Source organism: Anarrhichthys ocellatus, unplaced genomic scaffold (assembly GCF_004355925.1).
Source record: "Anarrhichthys ocellatus isolate YVR2014 unplaced genomic scaffold, GSC_Weel_1.0 scaffold98, whole genome shotgun sequence".
In the NCBI taxonomy this organism is placed as follows: Eukaryota; Metazoa; Chordata; class Actinopteri; order Perciformes; family Anarhichadidae; genus Anarrhichthys; species Anarrhichthys ocellatus.
This window is the reverse complement of record NW_022280128.1, coordinates 569,493-590,977: the sequence shown is the minus strand read 5'-3', so window position 1 is coordinate 590,977 and position 21,485 is coordinate 569,493. Positions and strand designations below refer to the sequence as shown.

Below are 21,485 nucleotides of genomic sequence, written 5' to 3'. Positions count from 1 at the left end.
AAAATTTAGTTATGGAATATGATTTTATTGGTTCAGAGTGGCAAATCAGCTCAATAGCGCCCCCTACAAAATTTCGACGAAGCAGCCCTCGCAGTATTTTTTACCTAGATGTATGAAATTTGGTAGGAACATGTATCACATATGGACTTAAATAAAAGTCTCTTGGGGCCATGCTCTAAACCCAACCGGAAATCAGCCATTTTGAATTTTTATGAATTTCTAGTGTCGTTTGTCATTTCCAGGCGCTGCACTTTAATGAACTCCTCCTAGGGAATTAATCAGATCAACTTCAAATTTGGTCGGTACAGTCTAAAGACCTTTGTGATGAAAACTTACTCAAAGCTTGTTGTTTCGTGAAAAGCTGTTGCCGTGGCGATGCATTCTTCACCATGAAAAATTAAGGTGTTTTTGAGAGGCTAGACATGCTCGAAACATAAGCAAACTTGACATACACATTTAAAGCCCAAAATGTAGTTATATTATATGATTTTATTGGTTCAGAGTGGCAAATCAGCTCAATAGCGCCCCCTACAAAATTTCAACGAAGCAGCCCTCGCTGTACGTTTCACATAGATTTACAAAATTTGGTAGGCACATGTATCACATGTGGACTTAAAATAAAGTCTCTTGGGACCATGCTCTAAACTCAACCGGAAGTCAGCCATTTTGAATTTTGTATGAATTTCTCGTGTTTTTTTTCCATTTCCAGGTGCTGTACTACGAACTCCTCCTAGGGAATTAATCCGATCAGCTTAGAATTTGGTCAGAACAATCTAAAGACCTTAGCGATTACAAGTTACTAAAAGCTTTAGGTTTCATCGAACGACGTGGATGCGACGGCCATTTAACATGGTTCACCATCATCCATCAAGCTGTTGTAACTCGACTGTACTTTGTCAAAACTGTCCGAAACTTGACATGCTATGCATGCCAATATTAACTGCATGCCAATATTAACTCATAGTCATAGCGCCACCTACTGATAAGCACGGACATAAGCAGGATTCTATAATTACAGCGGCCCAAACACTGAACTTATTGAAAGGGTTTGTGGGCACACCATGAGAAAAAGACTTCTCTGATCTAAATATGTGCAAACTAAGATGCTTGGAGAGCAAAAGTTAGATAACAGTGGATTCTCAAACCATGTCAGTGGGCATTAGTATAAATGATCTGTCCAGAGCTTCTTCATGACAATCAGGTAAAATGTTACAATGAATGCTTCACACTACAATCTAAAGTTACAGAAGAACTTAAAATGAAAACAGTGTTAAATTAAAGTGTTCAAGTAACAGCAAATGGCACTACCGTTTTGTTAACTTTCATGTAAGTCCAAATACAATCAGCAGGACACTGCAGGGAGTTGAACCCCATCCCAGTAAACTGACAGTCTGTTATGTTACAAACACTGAAGCGCATTCACACACTTATTTTCTTAATGATCTTAACAGGCTTACATTTATGATTGTATCGGATGTACACTCAAAACATTTGAGGCTTAAGACCTGGCAACATGATCTTGCTACGCTGCTGGTCGACGCAGGAAATATCATCTCACTCGTGCACACAGAGTGTGATGGTCACAGAAATACACGGCTGCGTCACCCAGAGTCCTGCCAGTACCAGGAAATACCGTTTAACTCGTGCACGCAGTGTATGATGGTCACAGAAATGCATGGCCAGAGTCCTGCTAGTACCCTCGACGTGCGTGAAGTTGCGAGGGCCCGATCAATGCTGCTCGCAGCTTTAATTATATAATATATTTCTAACTTGCACTATTCCCTCAGAGAATACTGGAGCCTAATATCTGGATTAGATCGATCGCCCATAGCTGAATGCAGCACAGTGGCCCTCAATGCATATAAAGGATGTTTTCCCCAACATCTTGGTAAATACGCTTGTTCTTTTCAAACCTCTCCAGGAACCGCATCGACCCCATGGCATCGCAGGGGAAGGAGCCGGAGCTGGTGCAGGAGGTGGACTGGTAACAAAATGTTGTTTCAAGAAAGGGAGCGTTCGCTGGGATAATCGGTGCGTTACAAAACCAAGGGGTCTGACCAAGCGTCACTGACGGGCTGTGATGGAACGGGTTGGTTCTGCTGGAGGACTTTAAGGCTCACATGGTGAATAGGGGGAGCGGCCTACCTGATCTGAACGTGGGAGGTTCCTAACTAATTTCCCTAATGTTTAAACAGAAGTCTAAAAGTAGGGAAACGGTCAGAACACAGTCCAAATTGAGCCCAGTTTAATCGACAGCAGAGAGCCAGATGGTGCGATGGAGAGCCAGGCTCAGATGGTGACCAGGAGGGCCTGATATGCACTTTAGATTTAACACTATGTTCACTGGAGGCATTAAAAGCAAAGGGTCAAGCACAGGACAGAACACTGTGAGTCTGTTATCAAAAACAAACAGCTGTCGCTGCTTTCCAAAGTGTCTTTCTCACCCTTTCCTTTTCCAACAGGGTCGCTCCGGTGCTTTCCCACCTCACAGGTTTCCGTGGATCCTGGTTATACCTGGACCCTGGCCTTTCCTCCGCCGTGTTTCTGTCATATGCATTAAATATGTTGTAACTCTGTTATGTTGTTCATTCTGTACACATGACATCTATCACACTTCTGTCCATCCTGATAGAGGGATCCCTCCTCTGTTGCTCTCCCTCAGGTTTCTCCCTCTTTTCTCCCCATTAAAGGGGTTTTGGGGTTTTTTCCTGTTCCGATGTGAGGGTCCTGGGACAGAGGATGTCCCATGTGTACAGACTGTAAAGCCCTCTGAGAATTTGTCATTTGTGATTTTGGGCTATACAAAATAAATTGAATTGAATTCCTGTACGCGTTCATGACTGTCCTGTTCTACTTTAGTCAGTTCCTCCTCCTTATGTTCTTTGATGAGGATTCTTGATTTCTTTTCTTTCTTTCTTTTCTTCCTGATACTTTTTATATTTCAAATAAAGGTTGAATACAAAGTGGCACGCGAGTTGTTGGACATCGTTCAAACTAACTCCACAACCACCATTTGAAAGGCAGGCTTTCTGTTAAAATTGTCTCCAAGCCAAGACAATCTTGATGACATCATTAGTCAGACAGTCATCTGCAAATAATGCACATTCTCCGGCCAATCAGAATCCACTTTTGATACTACAATATCAATGCTATATAATTTGGCAGAACACGGTACCACAACAGTAATGTTGAAGTCCTAGTATAACATTGACTGTATCTCACCGGACTGTTGGCGTCTTGCCGCTGTTATGCTGTGGATCATCCCGTTGATACTCCTGGGACGCACATCGCTTCTCCTCTCACGGACAGCCGGCTCTTGGTCACCAGCTAATGCTAGCTTATCGCTAGCGCTCTCCAACCGGACCATGCCGCCGCTGTACTCCACGTCAGATCTTCACAACTTCAACAACCACCTGCGTCCGGACTGCATGGACATTCTCAAAGAACATGGAATACTTCGCCGAGGCCATCCTTCACACAGAGGTTCTGGCCGCATGTTCACTTACAACTTCACGTCCCCAAACTCCATCCCATCCCTCTGGTCCTGTCGCACCCGAACTTCCTTGTTACGTCACCACAACAAACAATACGTGAATCTGTCCAATCTCCGTCCCCTTCCTCAGTCCTCACAGCCTATCACAAAGCAACGTCACCTGAAACTGGCTTTGCTCAACACTCGCTCACTCGCAACAAAAGCCTCATTCTGAATGAATTCTTAACGGACAGTAACCTTGATTTCCTCTGCCTCACTGAAACATGGCATAAACCCCTGGACTACTTCTCACTGAACCAGACCACTCCCACAGGATTCACATACATTGACAAACCTCGTCCTGAGGGGCGGGGAGGTGGTGTTGCTGCCGTTTACAGGAAGGACATTAAAACAACCACCATTCCCATTCCTGTCGTTCATTCTTTTGAACACCTTGCCTTCAAACTCTCTGGTCCCACTCCTTTGGTTACTGCTGTAATCTACCGTCCCCCCAAGCCAAATCCCTCTTTTCTATCTGACTTTTCAGATTTTGTGACTCAGCTATGTGCCATCTCACCTTCCGTTCTCCTCCTAGGTGATTTTAACATCCACATTGATAACACTGACTGTAAATCTACGACAGAATTCCTGGAACTACTACAATGCTTCAACTTCACACAACATATCAACTTCCCCACCCACAGCAGAGGTCACATCCTGGATCTGGTCTGCTCCACTGGTCTCACAATACCGCAACTCTCCAGCCTCAACCTCAACATCTCTGACCACCTGGCTATCACCATGGACATTGACATCCCTATCCCCATCCCAAAAGCTAAGCGCAACATATCCTTCAGAAACCTCAAATCTATCTCCCCCACAACTCTTTCAGCCTCTCTTGCCAGCACTATGTCTGCCTCCCCTGACCCGCTGTCTGATAATCCCTCCGATCTTGTAAACTTCTACAATAACACACTCTCCTCCTGTCTTGATCAACTGGCTCCCATGAAAACCAAAACTGTCTCATTCACACACTCGGCTCCCTGGTACACTCCCGAACTCAACCAGATGAAATCCCGAAAGCGCCAGCTTGAAAGACTCTGCAAGAAAACCGGTTTAACAGTCCATCTCCAAGCCCTCTCCGACTACCTTCAACAATACAAAGACGCTCTCATCTCAGCCCGGTCCACCTACTACTCACACCTCATACAGTCTGGCTCCTCTAACCAAAAGGCTCTCTTCTCCACAATAAACAAGCTTCTCAAACCCAAGGACAACACCTCCACATCCTTCACAGTGAACAAATGCAACTCTTTTCTTTCATTTTTCCAAAGAAAAATTGACACCATTTACAGTAACCTGAACACCTCCCCCGCCTTTTCCATCTCTCCACCTGCCCCCCTCCTCCACCCCTCAGCCCCTTTCTCAGTTCTCCCTTGTGTCCCAATTGGAGCTGCCTAACTTCACAACTGGAATGAGAAGCTCCACCTGCATCCTGGATCCCATACCATCTAATCTGGTCAAGGACTGTCTCCCAGCCATCTCACCACTCATCACAGTCATCATTAACTCCTCCCTCAGCTCTGGTTCAGTCCCTGACACACTTAATCTGGCTGCTATCACCCCCATCCTCAAAAAACCTGGTCTTGACCCTGACACCATGAGCAATTTCCATCCCATTTCCAACCTTCCCTTTCTGTCAAAAATACTGGAACGCATTGTCGCCACACAACTCAAAGCCCACCTCATCTCCAACGATCTGTTCGAGCCATTTCAATCCGGTTTCCGCTCACAGCACAGCACTGAAACAGCCCTCCTCAAAGTCACCAACGACCTCCTCCTCTGCTCAGATGCTGGTCACCTCAACATTCTCATCCTCCTCGACCTCACTGCAGCTTTTGACACCATCAACCATAACATCCTTCTCTCCTGCCTCGAATCCTCCCTCAACATCACCGGAACTGCTCTCTCCTGGATTAAATCATATCTCACAAGCAGACAACAGTTCATCAGTATCAACGACTGCACCTCCTCCACTGCTCCTCTGTCTCAAGGCGTCCCCCAGGGTTCGGTGCTTGGTCCTCTTCTGTTCATCCTCTACTTGCTCCCTCTTGGTAAAACCAGTCACAACTTCTGCCTCACCATCGACAACTCCACTCTGTCTCCCTCCCCACACATCCGCAACCTTGGAGTCATGTTCGACAGCAACCTCTCCTTTGAACACCACGTCAAACAAATCACCAGAACAGCCTTTTTCCACTTAAAAAAACATAGCCCGTCTCCGCCCATCACTCTCCTCATCTGCTGCTGAAACTTTGATCCACGCCTTCATCACCTCCAGAATTGACTACTGCAACAGCATTCTTCACGGCACATCATCCAAAATCCTAAATAAACTCCAGTACATCCAGAACTCTGCTGCTCGCCTGCTCACCCACACCCGCTCCCGTGACCACATCACCCCTGTTCTCCAGAACCTCCACTGGCTCCCCGTCCCACAACGGATTGAATACAAAATCCTTCTCCTCACTCACAAAGCCCTCCATAATCAGGCCCCCTCCTACCTCACCGACCTGCTTCACCACCACACTCCATCCCGTCGGCTCCGCTCCTCTGATGCCAACCTCCTGTCTCTTCCACTCAGGACCAAGCACTGGACATGGGGTGACAGAGCCTTCTCCATATCTGCCCCCTCCCTCTGGAACTCTCTCCCCAAACATATCCGAGACTGCACTGACCTTTCCACATTCAAATCTCAAATCAAAACCCACCTGTTCAAAATTGCTTTTAATGTGTGACCGATAATGTGTATTTTATGTTTTTAGTGTATTGCTTTTATATACAGTTGTGTGAAAAAGTGTTTGCTCCCTTCCTTCGCTCCTTGCTCCTTCGCCAGACATCTCTCCCTCATGCTCCTGATCTAACAAGTGATGGGTGTGTGTGTGTGTGTGTGTGTGTGTGTGGAGAGCCAACAGTCCTCTGTAGCTCCATATCGCACTAAACTCTTAAGCCCGCCCACTTTGTAGCAGTCCAATCAAATGCTTGATTTAAATCCCTCTGGTTACTGTACGCCGCTCAAATATTCTGTTTCACTGTGTAATGTGTCACAGTATAGAAGATAAAGACGCTCTAACTGCTGTTTCATTAATAATAATATTAATAATACATTTTATTTATATAGCGCTTTTCAGAGTACTCAAAGACACTTTACATTAAAATCATTATAAAGTTGTGTGAAAAAGTGTTTGCCCCCTTCCTGATTTCTTATTTTTTTGCATGTTTGTCACACTTAAATGTTTCAGATCATCAAACAAATTTAAATATTAGACAAAGATAACACGAGTAAACACAAAATGCAGTTTTTAAATGAAGGTTTTTATTATTAAGGGGAAAAAAATATCCAAACCTACATGGCCCTGTGTGAAAAAGTGATTTGCCCCCCCCCCTGTTAAAACATAAATTAACTGTGGTTTATCACATCTTTGGAAAGCTGAGTTCAATTTCTCTAGCCACACCCAGGCCTGATTACTGCCACACCTGTTCTCAATCAAGAAATCACTTAAATAGGACCTGCCTGACAAAGTGAGGTAGACCAAAAGATCCTCAAAAGCTAGACATCATGCTGCGATCCAAAGAAATTCAGGAACAAATGAGAAACAAAGTAATTGAGATCTATCAGTCTGGAAAAGGTTACAAAGCCATTTCTAAAGCTTTGGGACTCCAGCGAACCACAGTGAGAGCCATTATCCACAAATGGCGAAAACATGGAACAGTGGTGAACCTTCCCAGGAGTGGCCGGCCGACCAAAATTACCCCAAGAGCGCAGCGACGACTCATCCAAGAGGTCACAAAAGACCCCAGAACAACATCCAAAGAACTGCAGGCCTCACTTGCCTCAATTAAGGTCAGTGTTCATGACTCCACCATAAGAAAGAGACTGGGCAAAAATGGCCTGCATGGCAGAGTTCCAAGACGAAAACCACTGCTGAGCAAAAAGAACATAAAGGCTCGTCTCAGTTTTGCCAGAAAACATCTTGATGATCCCCAAGACTTTTGGGAAAATACTCTGTGGACTGACGAGACAAAAGTTCAACTTTTTGGAAGGTGTATGTCCCATTACATCTGGCGTAAAAGTAACACGGCATTTCAGAAAAGGAACATCATACCAACAGTAAAATATGGTGGTGGTAGTGTGATGGTCTGGGGCTGTTTTGCTGCTTCAGGACCTGGAAGACTTGCTGTGGTAAATGGAACCATGAATTCTGCTGTCTACCAAAAAATCCTGAAGGAGAATGTCCGGCCATCTGTTCGTGACCTCAAGCTGAAGCGCACTTGGGTTCTGCAGCAGGACAATGATCCAAAACACACCAGCAAGTCCACCTCTGAATGGCTTAAGAAAACCAAAATGAAGACTTTGGAGTGGCCTAGTCAAAGTCCCGACCTGAATCCGATTGAGATGCTGTGGCATGACCTTAAAAAGGCGGTTCATGCTCGAAAACCCTCCAATGTGGCTGAATTACAACAATTCTGCAAAGATGAGTGGGCCAAAATTCCTCTACAGCGCTGTAAAAGACTCATTGCCAGTTATCGCAAACGCTTGATTGCAGTTGTTGCTGCTAAGGGTGGCCCAACCAGTTATTAGGTTTAGGGGGCAATCACTTTTTCACACAGGGCCATGTAGGTTTGGATTTTTTTTCCCCTTTAATAATAAAAACCTTCATTTAAAAACTGCATTTTGTGTTTACTTGTGTTGTCTTTGTCTAATATTTAAATTTGTTTGATGATCTGAAACATTTAAGTGTGACAAACATGCAAAAAAATAAGAAATCAGGAAGGGGGCAAACACTTTTTTCACACAACTGTATAATGATTTTAATGTAAAGTGTCTTTGAGTACTCTGAAAAGCGCTATATAAATAAAATGTATTATTATTATTATTAATGAAACAGCAGTTAGAGCGTCTTTATCTTCTATACTGTGACACATTACACAGTGAAACAGAATATTTGAGCGGCGTACAGTAACCAGAGGGATTTAAATCAAGCATTTGATTGGACTGCTACAAAGTGGGCGGGCTTAAAAGTTTAGTGCGATATGGAGCTACAGAGGACTGTTGGCTCTCCACACACACAAGAATTCGACCTCAGCCACATTGTTTTGGAAATGAAAACAGTTAAGCACTGATATCCAAACACACATCTTTTCAGGTCTCCCTCCATATTGCTATGTTAGCTACTTCGATCCACAAACGCGGTTCTATATGAGCGGTGTGGCTAGCTAGAGGCCCTCTCATTTGATTGGATGATTTTTTTGTAAAAGCAGGATGACTGATCTAAAATTCGAAAAGTCAGGGATTTGATGTATAAATACTCTGATACAGATGTTTTGATGTATAATTGACATATAACAAGACATAATGAACAATGAACGCAGAGAGACACTGGATTATTACTGGGGAAGTGCATTTCTCATTTCACTGGGACTTTAGCCGTTCTCAGAGAGAGAAACCTGGATCCCACTGAGGTGGGAGGCAGTGTGTGGTTGTGTGTGTGTGTATGAGTGGGCATTTGTGTGTGTGAGTGTGTGAGTGAGTGAGTGAGTGAGTGAGAGCACTGTGTGGGAAGTATGATGATGTTCTGCTCCGGGACTCCAGCGCTGTAATGCAGAGGGACCAGCTCTCCCTCTCTCATCATGTCTTATGCAACAGCCTCGGAGCCATTGTTTTAAAGCACTAGCTGCTCCTCCAGCTTTCATGCAGAGGATCACAGCCACTCATCAGACGGCTGGTCCGTGAGTGTTGTACACAATGCAGACAACAAAGGGTGAACTTCAGCATTTTCAAGAGGCTGGGGTGTGACAGTTCCCTGTAGTACTGGACGGTATGACCAAAAATGTGTATCACGGTATTTGTTAAGATTCTGGCAGTTTCACGGTATTTATTTTTTTCCTTGACTGTGTTTTTATATAGGTTTTTAGTGGCTTACTCTACTGTCAGGAGTACATAGAATATAAAAACATGTTAATGTCATCATGTATAAAGGCTTTGCTTACTATAGGGTGTGCTCGTTTGTTCCTATAATGTTGGGATAGCAGTTTGGCTGAAGTATTCAAGGTAAGACATACCTTGAATCCAGTGTGTTAATCATTGCTCTAAGTCTTTCTCGACTGTCTGTAGCGGGACCATGTCCTTGCGTAGCTGGATCGTTATTGCGTTCGTAATGTCGCTCCACCGCTTGCTTTTCTTGTCATATGCTGCCTCGAGCAAATGCCTCTTCAAGCGATGTCTGACCCTTTGGCTTCACTGTTTCACTCGTGTTAACGTTACTGGTTGACGACCATCATCACACTCTTGGTATTCCAACACATGTTTTCTGCTGAGGTGATGAAGTAAGTTGCTCGTGTTACCACCAGCGGCAACAACAGTGGCTCGACACACTTTGCAATATATAGTCTTTTGGACGTCGGATGTTTAAAAACAAAAACACTTCCAAACAGCAGACCCAGCTCCTCTCTTGGGCTCAGACTCTATCGGTGCATCTCCGGTCTGTCTTTATTCATCCTGCAGCGCTCTGTTCTGTTCTTTAATATAACGTTACTGTAGAGACAGAGCCTCTCCCAGCTGTTAACAGACTGTTATGCTAGCGGGCTAGCTAGCGAGCTGTACCCAGCATGCCGTTCGGCGGTGTAATTTTATAAATGTACAATTATTAGTGTTACAAATTGTTTATGTGTCACAAACTGTTGTGTCGTGGTGTTTTGCCCTGTTAAAGAGCGTTAGTTGTGGTTATTAATTGTTGATTAGAGGTCCCTCTCAATACAGTTAAGACAACTAGCTCCGACCGCAGCACCCTTAATGGCGAACAATATATTTAGCTGCCTGTTGAAGAGTTACAGCAGTTGTCTCGGCTATGCACCGGTATGGCGGTATACCGCCCAGCACTAGTTCCCTGCCTTGGTTGCTTGTTTGTGTTCCTTTAAGCCAGCAGGTACCAGAGGTGGTGATCGCCTTCCTGGCAACCTGTCGGCACTCTCTCATCACGCCACCACCATTGAGAGTTAGATGTCTTTTTATGTCTAAAACTCTTTGCTTTTGGTCTGCGTCTCCTTTACTAGTGTCAAGGCTTCAGAGCCAGGTCGTGAGAGAGTCACAGTTCACAGGAAGAGCAGTTTAGCGCGGAGATGCTGAAGCTCATGCAGCTAACATGCGGTGAGACTCTGTAACCGACTCATTAGAGCTCACACTCCAGCAGAGACAGACACCACAGGTTGTGTAACTGCTGCTGCAGTGGGTTCAACACACAATAGCTCAGTGATACTCAACTTACAGCCAGAGGGCCAGAGGGTGCCATGAGTCCCGCCGACCATCTTCTTTGTCAACATAAAAACATATAGATGAGGGATGTAAATGTAAATAAGGTGCCAGAGTGCATAAAAAGTATCACAATGGACCAATAGAGCTTGTTTATCACAAAACATGCCCCAGGACAGACGTCTGGACTAAGCCCCCAGTGTCTTAAAATACAGTTTCATCTTTTAAGTGCAGTCATTTATCTGACTGATCTGTGTCAACCCTTGTGCCATGTTAGTTGATGAGTTAGGTTAATAATTTGTATTGATTTAATCAATAAATATTATTAATGTTTTATTAACTGGCCTGTCATTTTAGCTCATACTGCCTCTGTCCAACCCAATGTATCCTGGGTATAACGTGAGGTCTGCTGGCTGCAAAGTGATATCCAATGCCCACACTGTACAGTTCATATGACCATGTTAAGAGAGGCTGTTGTCTGGTCATATGGCCGAGGTTACATGGAAGAACCAATAGAACTTTGGCTTGGTTTCACACGGGAACAACAGAAGCCAGAAGGTTAAGAACCCCTGGAATCCCTCTAAATTCAAAATAATCAAATACTGGACCTGAACAGACAAAACAGCAAACCAACCTCTGACATTTTTACTGAATTGTTACACAAACATATGACAAGAAATATAAGAAATATAATTTATTATTATTATTTTTAGCTTTTTTGTGTTGTCTCTGACTTCCAAGCCCAGGCAACAGGGCAGCAGTTGCTCACCAGGTGTAATAAGACACACAGTTCACTGTAATCCACTTCTGAGTGTTGTTTTGGCCCACTTCATCAATCTTCTTTCACATTTTAAACCCATTAGGATGAAGAAAACCTTTATCAACTACATCTTCCTGAGAAGCAGTGTTGAAGAAGACCACCAAAACCAAGTCATGACCAAGACCAGAGTGTATCAAGGCAGAGACAAGACCAAGACTATGAGGGGTTAAGACCAGAGTGTATTGAGACCAAGACTTTGAGACCAAGTCATGACCAAGACCAGAGTGCATCAAGACCAAGACCAGAGTGCATCAAGACCAAGACTTTGAGACCAAGTCATGACCAAGACCAGAGTGTATCGAGACCAAGTCATGAACAAGACCAGAGTGTATCGAGACGAAGACTTTGAGACCAAGTCATGACCAAGACCAGAGTGTATCAAGGCAGAGACAAGACCAAGACTATGAGGGGTTAAGACTAGAGTGTATCGAGACCAAGACTTTGAGACTAAGTCATGACCAAGACCAGAGTGCATCGAGACCAAGACTTTGAGACCAAGACCAGAGTGCATTGAGACCAAGACTTTGAGACCAAGACCAGAGTGCATCAAGGCAGAGACAAGACCAAGACTTGGAGGGTTTGAGACCAAGTCAGGACCAAGACCAGGGTGTATAAAGATCTAGACAAGACCAAGACTATGAGGGGTTGGGACCAAGTCAAGACCAAGCCAGGACAAGATCCATTGAAGACCAGACCAGTGCAAGTCCCACACTGCATGACACACTTACAGTATAGAACACGCAAACCATAGGCCCTCCTCAAATTGATGTAGAAGATCCACATTCCCACAGAAAACAAAGATTCTTCTTCATTCACCTCTTTTATTGCCACATGTTCTGTACATCAAAATGCATCGCAGAGGAGAATTTTACATGTGGGAATTTTCCTTTTTTTTCTATGTAATGATCTGAGCACATACATTTGACGGTCAATGACCAGGCAGTTTGGTAATACGCCCACAGTTGTGGTCTTGAAATAAAATCCAGAGTCCTCTTTGTCTGAGACCGAGATAACACCGAGCAAAAATGCAGACATGACGAGACCGAGGCCTTCGACGAGTGGTCTCAAGACCAACACCGTTCTCAACTACACTACCATAAGCATCACACTGATCTTCCTTCAGATGTTTGGATATTTGAAGTGAACCTAAAGCCGTGTTCCATTAGGAAATTGTAACGCTTGCTTAAGGTGGACCTTGCTTTTGATGAAAAACAATTGATACACTAAATGGAATATGGAAACACCTCTGAATTTGTATTGTATTCAAGCTAACCATTTGGGTTTTCATGCCTGTAAATATTCTGTGTGGTTCAGTCTTACAGCTCTCATCAACCTGGTGATTAACCCACTGCACACTACCAGCACCAAATAGTAGAGACTAGCTGGTGAAAATGGGGGAGCCTTAAGCAGCTAATCAGCCAGATTTGTTTTCTCGGGAGTCGAAAGAGACCAAAACAGAGCTAAAAAGAGAACAATTATTGGACTTGCATTAATCAGGTGGACACAAACATGACCAAAGATGATGCTGCTCTGTCTGCTGGATGTGGAAATAAGCAACTGTTTGCTAATGCGTTAGCCATAACTTTGCAACGTTGATTCATAAGTCGTATTGATGCTAATCTTATCCAGATCAGTGACTAGCAGGCCTTGTATTTACTACTCCATCTCTGCATGCTGTTACACTATTCTTACTTGTATTCTGTGCCAGCATATAATATGATGTGATGGTCTGAATGTATCAGGAGATTTATAGTTCTTGCCTCTTACAGGCTCTGGGATGAACTGGGGCTTTACAAAGCTTTCATTCACCACACTCATTAAATCAATTACTTCCACTTTAAAGAGCAATTATTGTTAGTCTGCCCCTCTAATCTCTGTAAAGCTGCTATTTGGCAAACGTGCAGCACTCACAGTGTACTCCAGTTCAACAGTAGAGCAAGTCATGTATCTCAAATTTGTTTCAATATATTTACTATTTCAAATGTTGGCCTGTATGTTTGTGTTCCAGTGTTGCCTGCAATGTGTACAACAAACATTTTGTACCAAAAGTTGGTTTTAAATTATACTTCTGTCTTGGGGACTTTATGGTGCATTAAAAGTATTGTATTTCTTAATAAACCAATACATTATTCGACTTACAACATATCCATTCCACATATTTGAAATTGGGGAAAAACTCTGCACAAAAAAACAAAAACTTCACTTTCTGAAAACAAAAAATATAGTAAAAGTATAGAACTGCAGTCATGATAACTGCTTGGCAAGTTCTTTTTCTCTGAAAAAGTCTGTGAGATGTGGTTCAAGGCTCGCAGTTTAGAATATTTGAATCACTGATGTGTGCTTTTACATTCAAAGAAAAGAAAGAGCTCCCTGCCCAGCTCCAGTGATGTAACTTGCTTTTCTGGGTTCATTTGACTGTTTTTGGCTCTGATTTGTGTGGATGACATCATACCATCCAGCGGCTGCATACGGTGGAACACAATTTGATGCGTAAAAGCCTTTCACTGATCCTATCAACAACATCAGCAGTGAACATCAGGTTCTGGGTTTGGTCCATTAACTTGGGATTCTGTCAGCTGCAGTCGTACAGGAATAACTCCAGTGGAGAGGCAGAGAGAACATAGACCAGAGTATAAAGGAGCCCATCACTGACCATCACACCCTCCCCCTCTCTGGGGATTGTTTAGTATTACTACTACTATTTAAAGCAGAACGCACCACAAGAAAAAATGGACATTGAAAATGGACAAAACAGTTGTACAGAGGGCCTTTTTGAAAGCATGGGATTTTAGATAGAGGACAATGAACAAGAGGCTGCAGTATAATTAGAGATTATTGAAGGGAAGGTCAAACTAAATATAGTATTGTTGCATTGTGACAAATATAGGATCCAGTGTTTTGGGAGTTTAGGGACTATAGTATTTAGATTTTGATTATCCTTTGTTTTTCTCTCATGCCTCCACAATCAACAAAGAATCAACAATCTGAGAAAGTCTTGAAGAAATGAAATAAATGGAGGCTGTCAAAACATCTCGTTCAGTATATTCCAAGTCTCTTTTATCCGGGCGTAGGCTCACTACTTCCCAAACACATCTTCACCAAAAACTCACTATTCAAAGTTTGCAAACGGATGTTTGTATGTAGTTTTGCTGTTGGTAAATGCTGTCAATTCATCAAGACTTTTCTCATGTTTTGATTCTCCGTTCACCGTGGAGGGATCAGAAAACAACTTTCTTCAAGAATTGAAGGTAACCCGTGGTGAGTAACTGATTACAAATGGTCATTTTGGGGGTCAAGTATTCCTTTAAGCTGCTGATAGAGTATACTACCTTAAGTTTACCAAATGAATGTAATATAATAACCATAAACCCACACACAAAGCCAAGTCCATAATCTGTCAAATACAAAGAAAGACTAAAAACTAAATGTGAGTCATGCCTCTAAAAGCTTACGCAGTCAAACACTGATATGCGATGCACGTAATGAGAGTCTCTCTGAACTCCTGGATGGCTGCAGAGGAGCTGAGTGATGGACAGCAGTGCATCAGCTGTTCAGGCTGCTCCTCCTGTCCCAAACCCAAAGACATTGGCTTAAATGATCCATTATCAGAATGGTTGACCATCGGGCTCATTTTCATCAGTGCACTAGTCATTTCAGCTCTAAAAAGAATGTCTTGTGCTCATAATAGAGAAGCCAGAAGTTCCTTTTTCTTTTACACTGGAGACATCCATTCTGCATATAATAATGCAATTACAAGTATGCAGCCACTGTCAGTGTAAGAAATCCAATATGAACCGAAGACATGTCAAGTCTGTATGAGAGAGGCTCACAGAAGTCACACATTTATTGTGACATTTGATCAATTTAGGCGTGCGTCATTGGTTTGTTGTGGGAAATTATTTTGTGTTTTTCTTAAATCTTGGTGACGTGTTTTTGGATTTAGGGATGATTTCTGTTTGGCTTCTATGTCGAATCTCTTTTGCTTCGTTGTGTTTTCTTCTCCTCCTTACAGTTTGGGACCATGATGAAAATAAAGTGTTTTCACTTTAACATGTGTTTTTTTTCCCTTTGTCTGATTATCCACAAATAAAATCAATCAATCACACTCAAAGTGTGTAAGCTTGTAGTGGTGCTGCCAAGTGAACCGTAGGCTACTATTGTTGTTAACCAGCACTGGGACAGAGAGCCCTTCAGGGACCAGGGACACCGTCGAGGCTCCGGGCTGTGCTCTTTAACACAACGTACTCTTCATGAATGAAATACCTCTTCACAACACTGCAGGCGGTTACGTCGTGTGTAAAACCATTTGGAACCACAACATAAAGTTTGGGCTGCTCCGCGGAGTGAAAAAGCACCCAAACACCGTCCCAAGTAAGTTCCCCAAAACCAGAGAGCTGGCAGCGTGTAGCTCCGCGCAGTTCGCCGTGTTATTAAAGCGGCTGTAACATATCACCGGAGCCGGTCGGGACGCTTCCTACCTTGCAGGTTCTGCACTCGGATGTCGCTGATCTGCCCGATGAATTCCTCACGTTCGAACCAGTCCTCCCACTCGTGTCCAGCCATCTGGAGCGGCGGAGAGTTGCTGCGGGGATCCTGGGCAGGAGCACTAAAGAGCGGAGGAGAATTGTCCGGCCGTCTGACCGAGAGCCATGCGAGCCCGGGGAGCTGACAGAGGCTGAGGGTCTCACTGTCTCACTCACTGGCTGGACATCGCTGGTGTTCACTGCGGGTTTTCTCTCCGTCACATCGCAACGATGGAGCTCCGTGAGGAAAGCCCGAGGGGAGGAGCAAAGAATAGGGCAGGAAGGAGCTGCAGCACCTGGTTGGTATTTCCGAGGTGGGATGGCGCTGATCCAGTGCCCGCCCGCCCCCCCCTCTCTCTCTCTCTCTCTCTCTCTCTCTCTCTCTCTCTCCCCCACCTCTCTCCCTGTCACTCCGTCTTTCTCCCTCTCCTCAATTGAATTCAAAGGGGCATTCATGGAAACATCCATTTTCAAAGCCAAAGAAAAAAACGTGTGTACAATAAGTAAAGATCTACTAACACAGAAGTGTGTGAACAGAGATGAGTAGCACTGCAACATTGTAACAAGATATATCCATAAAATAGGTGAAGTTTAAGTAAAAAATGCAAACAGAATTTGTTTTGATTAGGCTCTTAAAGGGCCGGCGTGTAGCAACAATGGGGATCTATCAGCAGAAATGGAATATAATATTCATAACTATGTTTTCGTTAGTGTACAATCACCTGAAAACTAAGAGTCATTGTGTTTTCATTAGCTATGAATTAGCTCCTCATATCTACATAGGGATCAGGTCTTCTTCACTACAGTCTCTGAACATCTATTGGTCTGACTATATGAGCCTTTGAGGGGCAAGGTGCTATATTTCTGGGGTTCCGGTGTAGCCAGCGGATATCCGGCCCGAAACTTCCTTGTTGTTTACAGTCTGATTAGGAACTTGAGATGCTAGAAAGGAGTTAAGAGAGACGTGTACGACGAGATTGTTTCATGAGTAGCCAGTTTACAAGCTAATTTTAGACCAATAAAAAGCTAAACCATCGTCAGACGATAGACGATGGGTCCAAAGATTGCTGTTCAATCAATGCGTTTTGCCTCTTTTGCCCACCACACAGATTGGTTACCTGCATCTATTCAAAGCCTGCCTGCACATGATTGGTCAATACTCAGACTGCAAACTGAAACCATAATGCTGCTGATGCTACAAACTTGCCCCATTGCCTACAGGTTCTGAATTCATATGCAGATATCTGTTTATAGAGATTATCTTCACAGAGTCCACCGTGTTTCTACAGTAGCCCACAACGGACAAACTAGACACTGGCTCTAGCGAGAGAGACTTTCATGTTTTTACGTTACCTAAAGGCCACAGAAGTTCTTATTAATTTTGACTCAGTCCCACATATATAAATAATCACTAGAGAACCAAATGTGTATTCATCCACCGGTGAAAATAGTCCCCAACAAATTAACTATATTCTCCTGTTTGAGTAACGTTTGACAAAAACTACAGTGACCAGCTGCTTTAGGAATTTGCCTTTTTACATTTTTTTAATGAAACTATATATCTACATCTCCAGGAGGAACGAAAGGGCTTGGGAGTGCCACAGACAGGATGGGAAGCCAGACAGTATTTAGACAGACTAACGCAACAAATTGTTGATAAGAAAATTATAGAATAATGCACTTTTTTTTTGTTGAGTATGTTGCTTAACACTGATATGTCACTTTCACATCCTGTGACTTTGTGTTGTGTAGAGGCCATTCCTGATTACAGTAATAACCAAGTTGAACCAAGTCACTTTAAAGTCCAAACAGAACATGATTGAAGCCTTTCTGGATCATAAACGTCTTCAGTTTCACAACTATAGTCCAGTGAAAACCTGATTCTTTGATTACTACACATGAACTATTATAATGTACACTTATACAGATACATCTATAACGAGCCCCTTTAATAAGCCTTTAACTTCCACCAATAACACGGTGTTATTCTGTAAAACCTGCATGAAATCTGCCTTAGAGCTGATGTTTAAATATATGTAATCTTGGTTAATGTCATAATATCTCACTGCACACTTGTAATTTTTCTTGGCATAAAAGTATAAAACAACCAGCACAAAATGTAAGCTGTCAGTCTTTCCATGTCAAAACAAAATTAAAGGTTAGGAGGAAGTCCCAATACTTTGTGTTGCAAGACAAAACATATTTCTGTTCTGTGCTTTACTGGTATAACAAGAACTCTGAAGCACGTGCAAGCTGGATTACGTGAAAACAAGTCATTATCTTCTGTGGAGCTCTAGCTCATATATGCTCTTATTTCATTTGTGCATAAAACAGCAGCAGAACGAGGCTTCAAAGTGAACAAATAATGTTTCCCTTTCCTGTGCTGCAGTCATTAATTCCAGGACAAAGCTGCGTCTGGTCTCCGTCACCCCACGGGAAATGAGGCTCATAATAGTGAAGCATGTTTATGCATTTCAGACAGACATATTTGAGTTCTCAGTGGAGCGACAAGGACTGACAGGTGTGGGAGACAGACGCTGAAGTGAAAAAGTCCACATTGGTATATTTTTTGGTGATATGAAACCAGGTTAGGTTTCCCCCATATTAAGATAGATAGATAAACTTTATTCATCCCCAGGGGGAAATTAGTTTGTAGCAGCAGCAATTTACAGAGTAAAATATAACGTATGGAATGCACAATATATCCAATACAATAAAATAACAGAGCAGATATTGAATTTGAAGGAATAGATTAATAAAAAATAAGATAAAATAGAATAAAAAATGCACAGTATAATAAAACAGTATTAATTAAATTAACAACTAGGTAAACTAAACAAACTGGACAGTAGAGCAAGGATCACCAACAACAAGCAACAACCATGTAGCATTGTTGTAGTCATGTGAAGGACGATGATCTGGCCCGAGGTGATTTATTATAAAGTCTAATGGCAGAGGGCAGGAATGTTCTCCTGTATCGGTCCTTGTGACAGCGGAGCTGGATCAGTCTATTGGAGAAAGTGCTCTGCTGTCCCTGCAGTAGGTGGTGGAGAGGGTGGTCCGGGTTATCCAACATGGATGATAGTTTCTTCAGTGTCCTCTCCACCACCTCTTCCAGATAGTCTTGTTTGCAGCCAATGATGGAGCCGGCCTTCTTAACCAGTTTGTTAAGTCTGTTGGTGTCTCAGGCTCCAATGCTGCTCCCCCAGCAGACTACGGAGAAGTACAGTGCACTGGCGACAACAGACTGGTAGAACATCTCCAACATCTTGCTGCACACGTGGAAGGATCGAAGTTTCCTCAAGAAAAAGAGTCGACTCATCCCCTTCTTGTACACAGCGTTGATGTTGGTCTTCCAGTTCAGTCTGCTGTCGATGGAGACACCCAGGAACTTGTACTCCTCCACCATGTCCACATCCTCTCCCAGAACTCTCAGCGGTTGTGAAGCCGTCGTCTTCCTCCTGAAGTCGACCACCATCTCTCTGGTCTTGGCCACGTTCAGACGCAGGTGATTTCTACCGGCCCACTCCACAAAGTCAACCACTACTGCCCTGTACTCCTCCTCCCGTCCGTCCCTTATACACCCGACCACTGCAGAGTCATCAGAGAACTTCTGCAGATGGCATGACCCCGAGTTGTACTGGAAGTCAGTGGTGTACAAGGTGAACAGGAAGGGAGACAGAACAGTTCCCTGTGGAGCTCCAGTATCACTGACCACCACATCAGACAGCACACGGCCCAGTCGGACAAACTGTGGTCTGCCCGTGAGGTAGTCAGTGATCCAGGAGACGGTGGACGCGTTAACCCCCACCACCCGCAGCTTCTCACTCAGCAGCACTGGTTGGATGGTGTTGAATGCACTGGAGAAATCAAAGAAAGTGATTCTCACAGAGCCACCGGATCCGTCCAGGTGCGACTGAGCTCGTTGCAGCAGGTAGATGATGGCGTCATCCACTCCCACATGAGGCTGGTATGCAAATTGAAGAGGGTCCAGTGATGGTTTCATCTGCGGTCGGAGGTGGGCCAAGACTAGCCTCTCCAGCACCTTCATCACATGAGATGTGAGGGCAACTGGTCGGTAGTCATTGAGGCCAGATGGTGTCGTCTTCTTAGGTACGGGAACCAGGCACGACGTCTTCCACAGCACCGGGACTTCCTCCTGCTTCAGGCTCAGGTTGTAGAGGTGTTGCAGAACATCAGACAGCTGGCTGGCGCAGGTCTTCAGGACCCTGGGGCTGATGCCATCAGGTCCTGCAGCCTTGCCTTGGTGGAGTCTCTCCAGCTGTCTTCTCACCTGGCCAGTCGTCACAGAGAGGGGGGTCATAGTGTCGGTGGTGGCAGAGCCCTTTGAAGTGGAGGGCTCTGAGTCCATGCAGCTCACAGGGGGGACAGAGGGGAAGGTGTTTGGGAGGTGTGGTGTGTGGAGGAGACAGATGAGGGCTCTGAGCTAAACCTATTGAAGAAAGAGTTTAGCTTGTTGGCCCTCTCCAGGGAGCCCCCTGGTTGTCTACCTCCAACCTTGAAGCCAGTAATCTGCTTCATCCCCGTCCACACTTCCCTGACGTTGTTCTGCTGGAGTTTGGCCTCCAGCTTCCTCCTATAGTAGTCCTTGCACGCCCTGAGCTTCACCTTCAGACGCGCTGGACTGTCCTGATCTCCTCCCTGTCCCCAGACCTGAAAGCTGCTTTCTTCTTGTTAAGAAGAGCTTTCAGGTCACTGGTGATCCAAGGTTTAACAGCGTAGGCCACGGGTGAACAGTTATTCATTATATTAATATGTGTGAGGTATACAGCATCCCTTCATCAAGATTACATTGTTCAGATTTTAGGCAGCAAAGCTTAAAGGTCGACTCCGTCTGCATTCTTTCCCGGGTTTTTCAAATGGAAACTGTCATGACCTGGCTCTGACTGTCATGACCTAATCAGGGAGATGCAGACAGTTTACCAAAAGCAACGAGTTTTATTAGACATAAACAAGACGTCTAACGACAAATGGTGGTTGGATCGAGCCGTCCTCGTTCCTCCATGGGGTGATAGGGGAGCCTGGTTGCCAGGAAAGCGGAGCCTTATAGTGGGAGCGCACCGGGCCCAGGTGCCTCCACTTAGGGTGATCACCACCTCTGGTACCTGCAGGCTTAAAGGAACATACAAGTAACCAAGTTAGGGAACCGTCACAGAAACCGTTAGCAAAGAACGGTGACGTGGGTTACCAAAGTGAGCTAATCTATAAGGTTATAAATAATGTGAACGCTAGCACTAGCTGAGTCAACGTTAGCTGCACTAAGTTTGGAAATAACAAAAGGATTTTGTCTGGACTTTTTGAAGTGGGGTTGTATGTATACTCTTGTGTTCTTTGAGTTGA

The 21,485-nt window shown here is 44.1% G+C and overlaps 1 protein-coding gene across 1 annotated transcript in view; it reads right to left on the bottom strand.

The window, feature by feature from the left end:
• The window catches only part of clmna (calmin a), a 61,765-nt gene extending 45,280 nt beyond the window's left edge, over positions 1-16,485 (bottom strand). Inside the window, exon 1 of the mRNA XM_031875861.1 lies at positions 16,080-16,485. Coding sequence (XP_031731721.1) covers positions 16,080-16,164 — 85 coding nt within the window. The 5' untranslated portion in view covers positions 16,165-16,485. The remainder of the gene's footprint in view (positions 1-16,079) is intronic.
• Between the last annotated feature and the right edge of the window lie 5,000 nt (positions 16,486-21,485).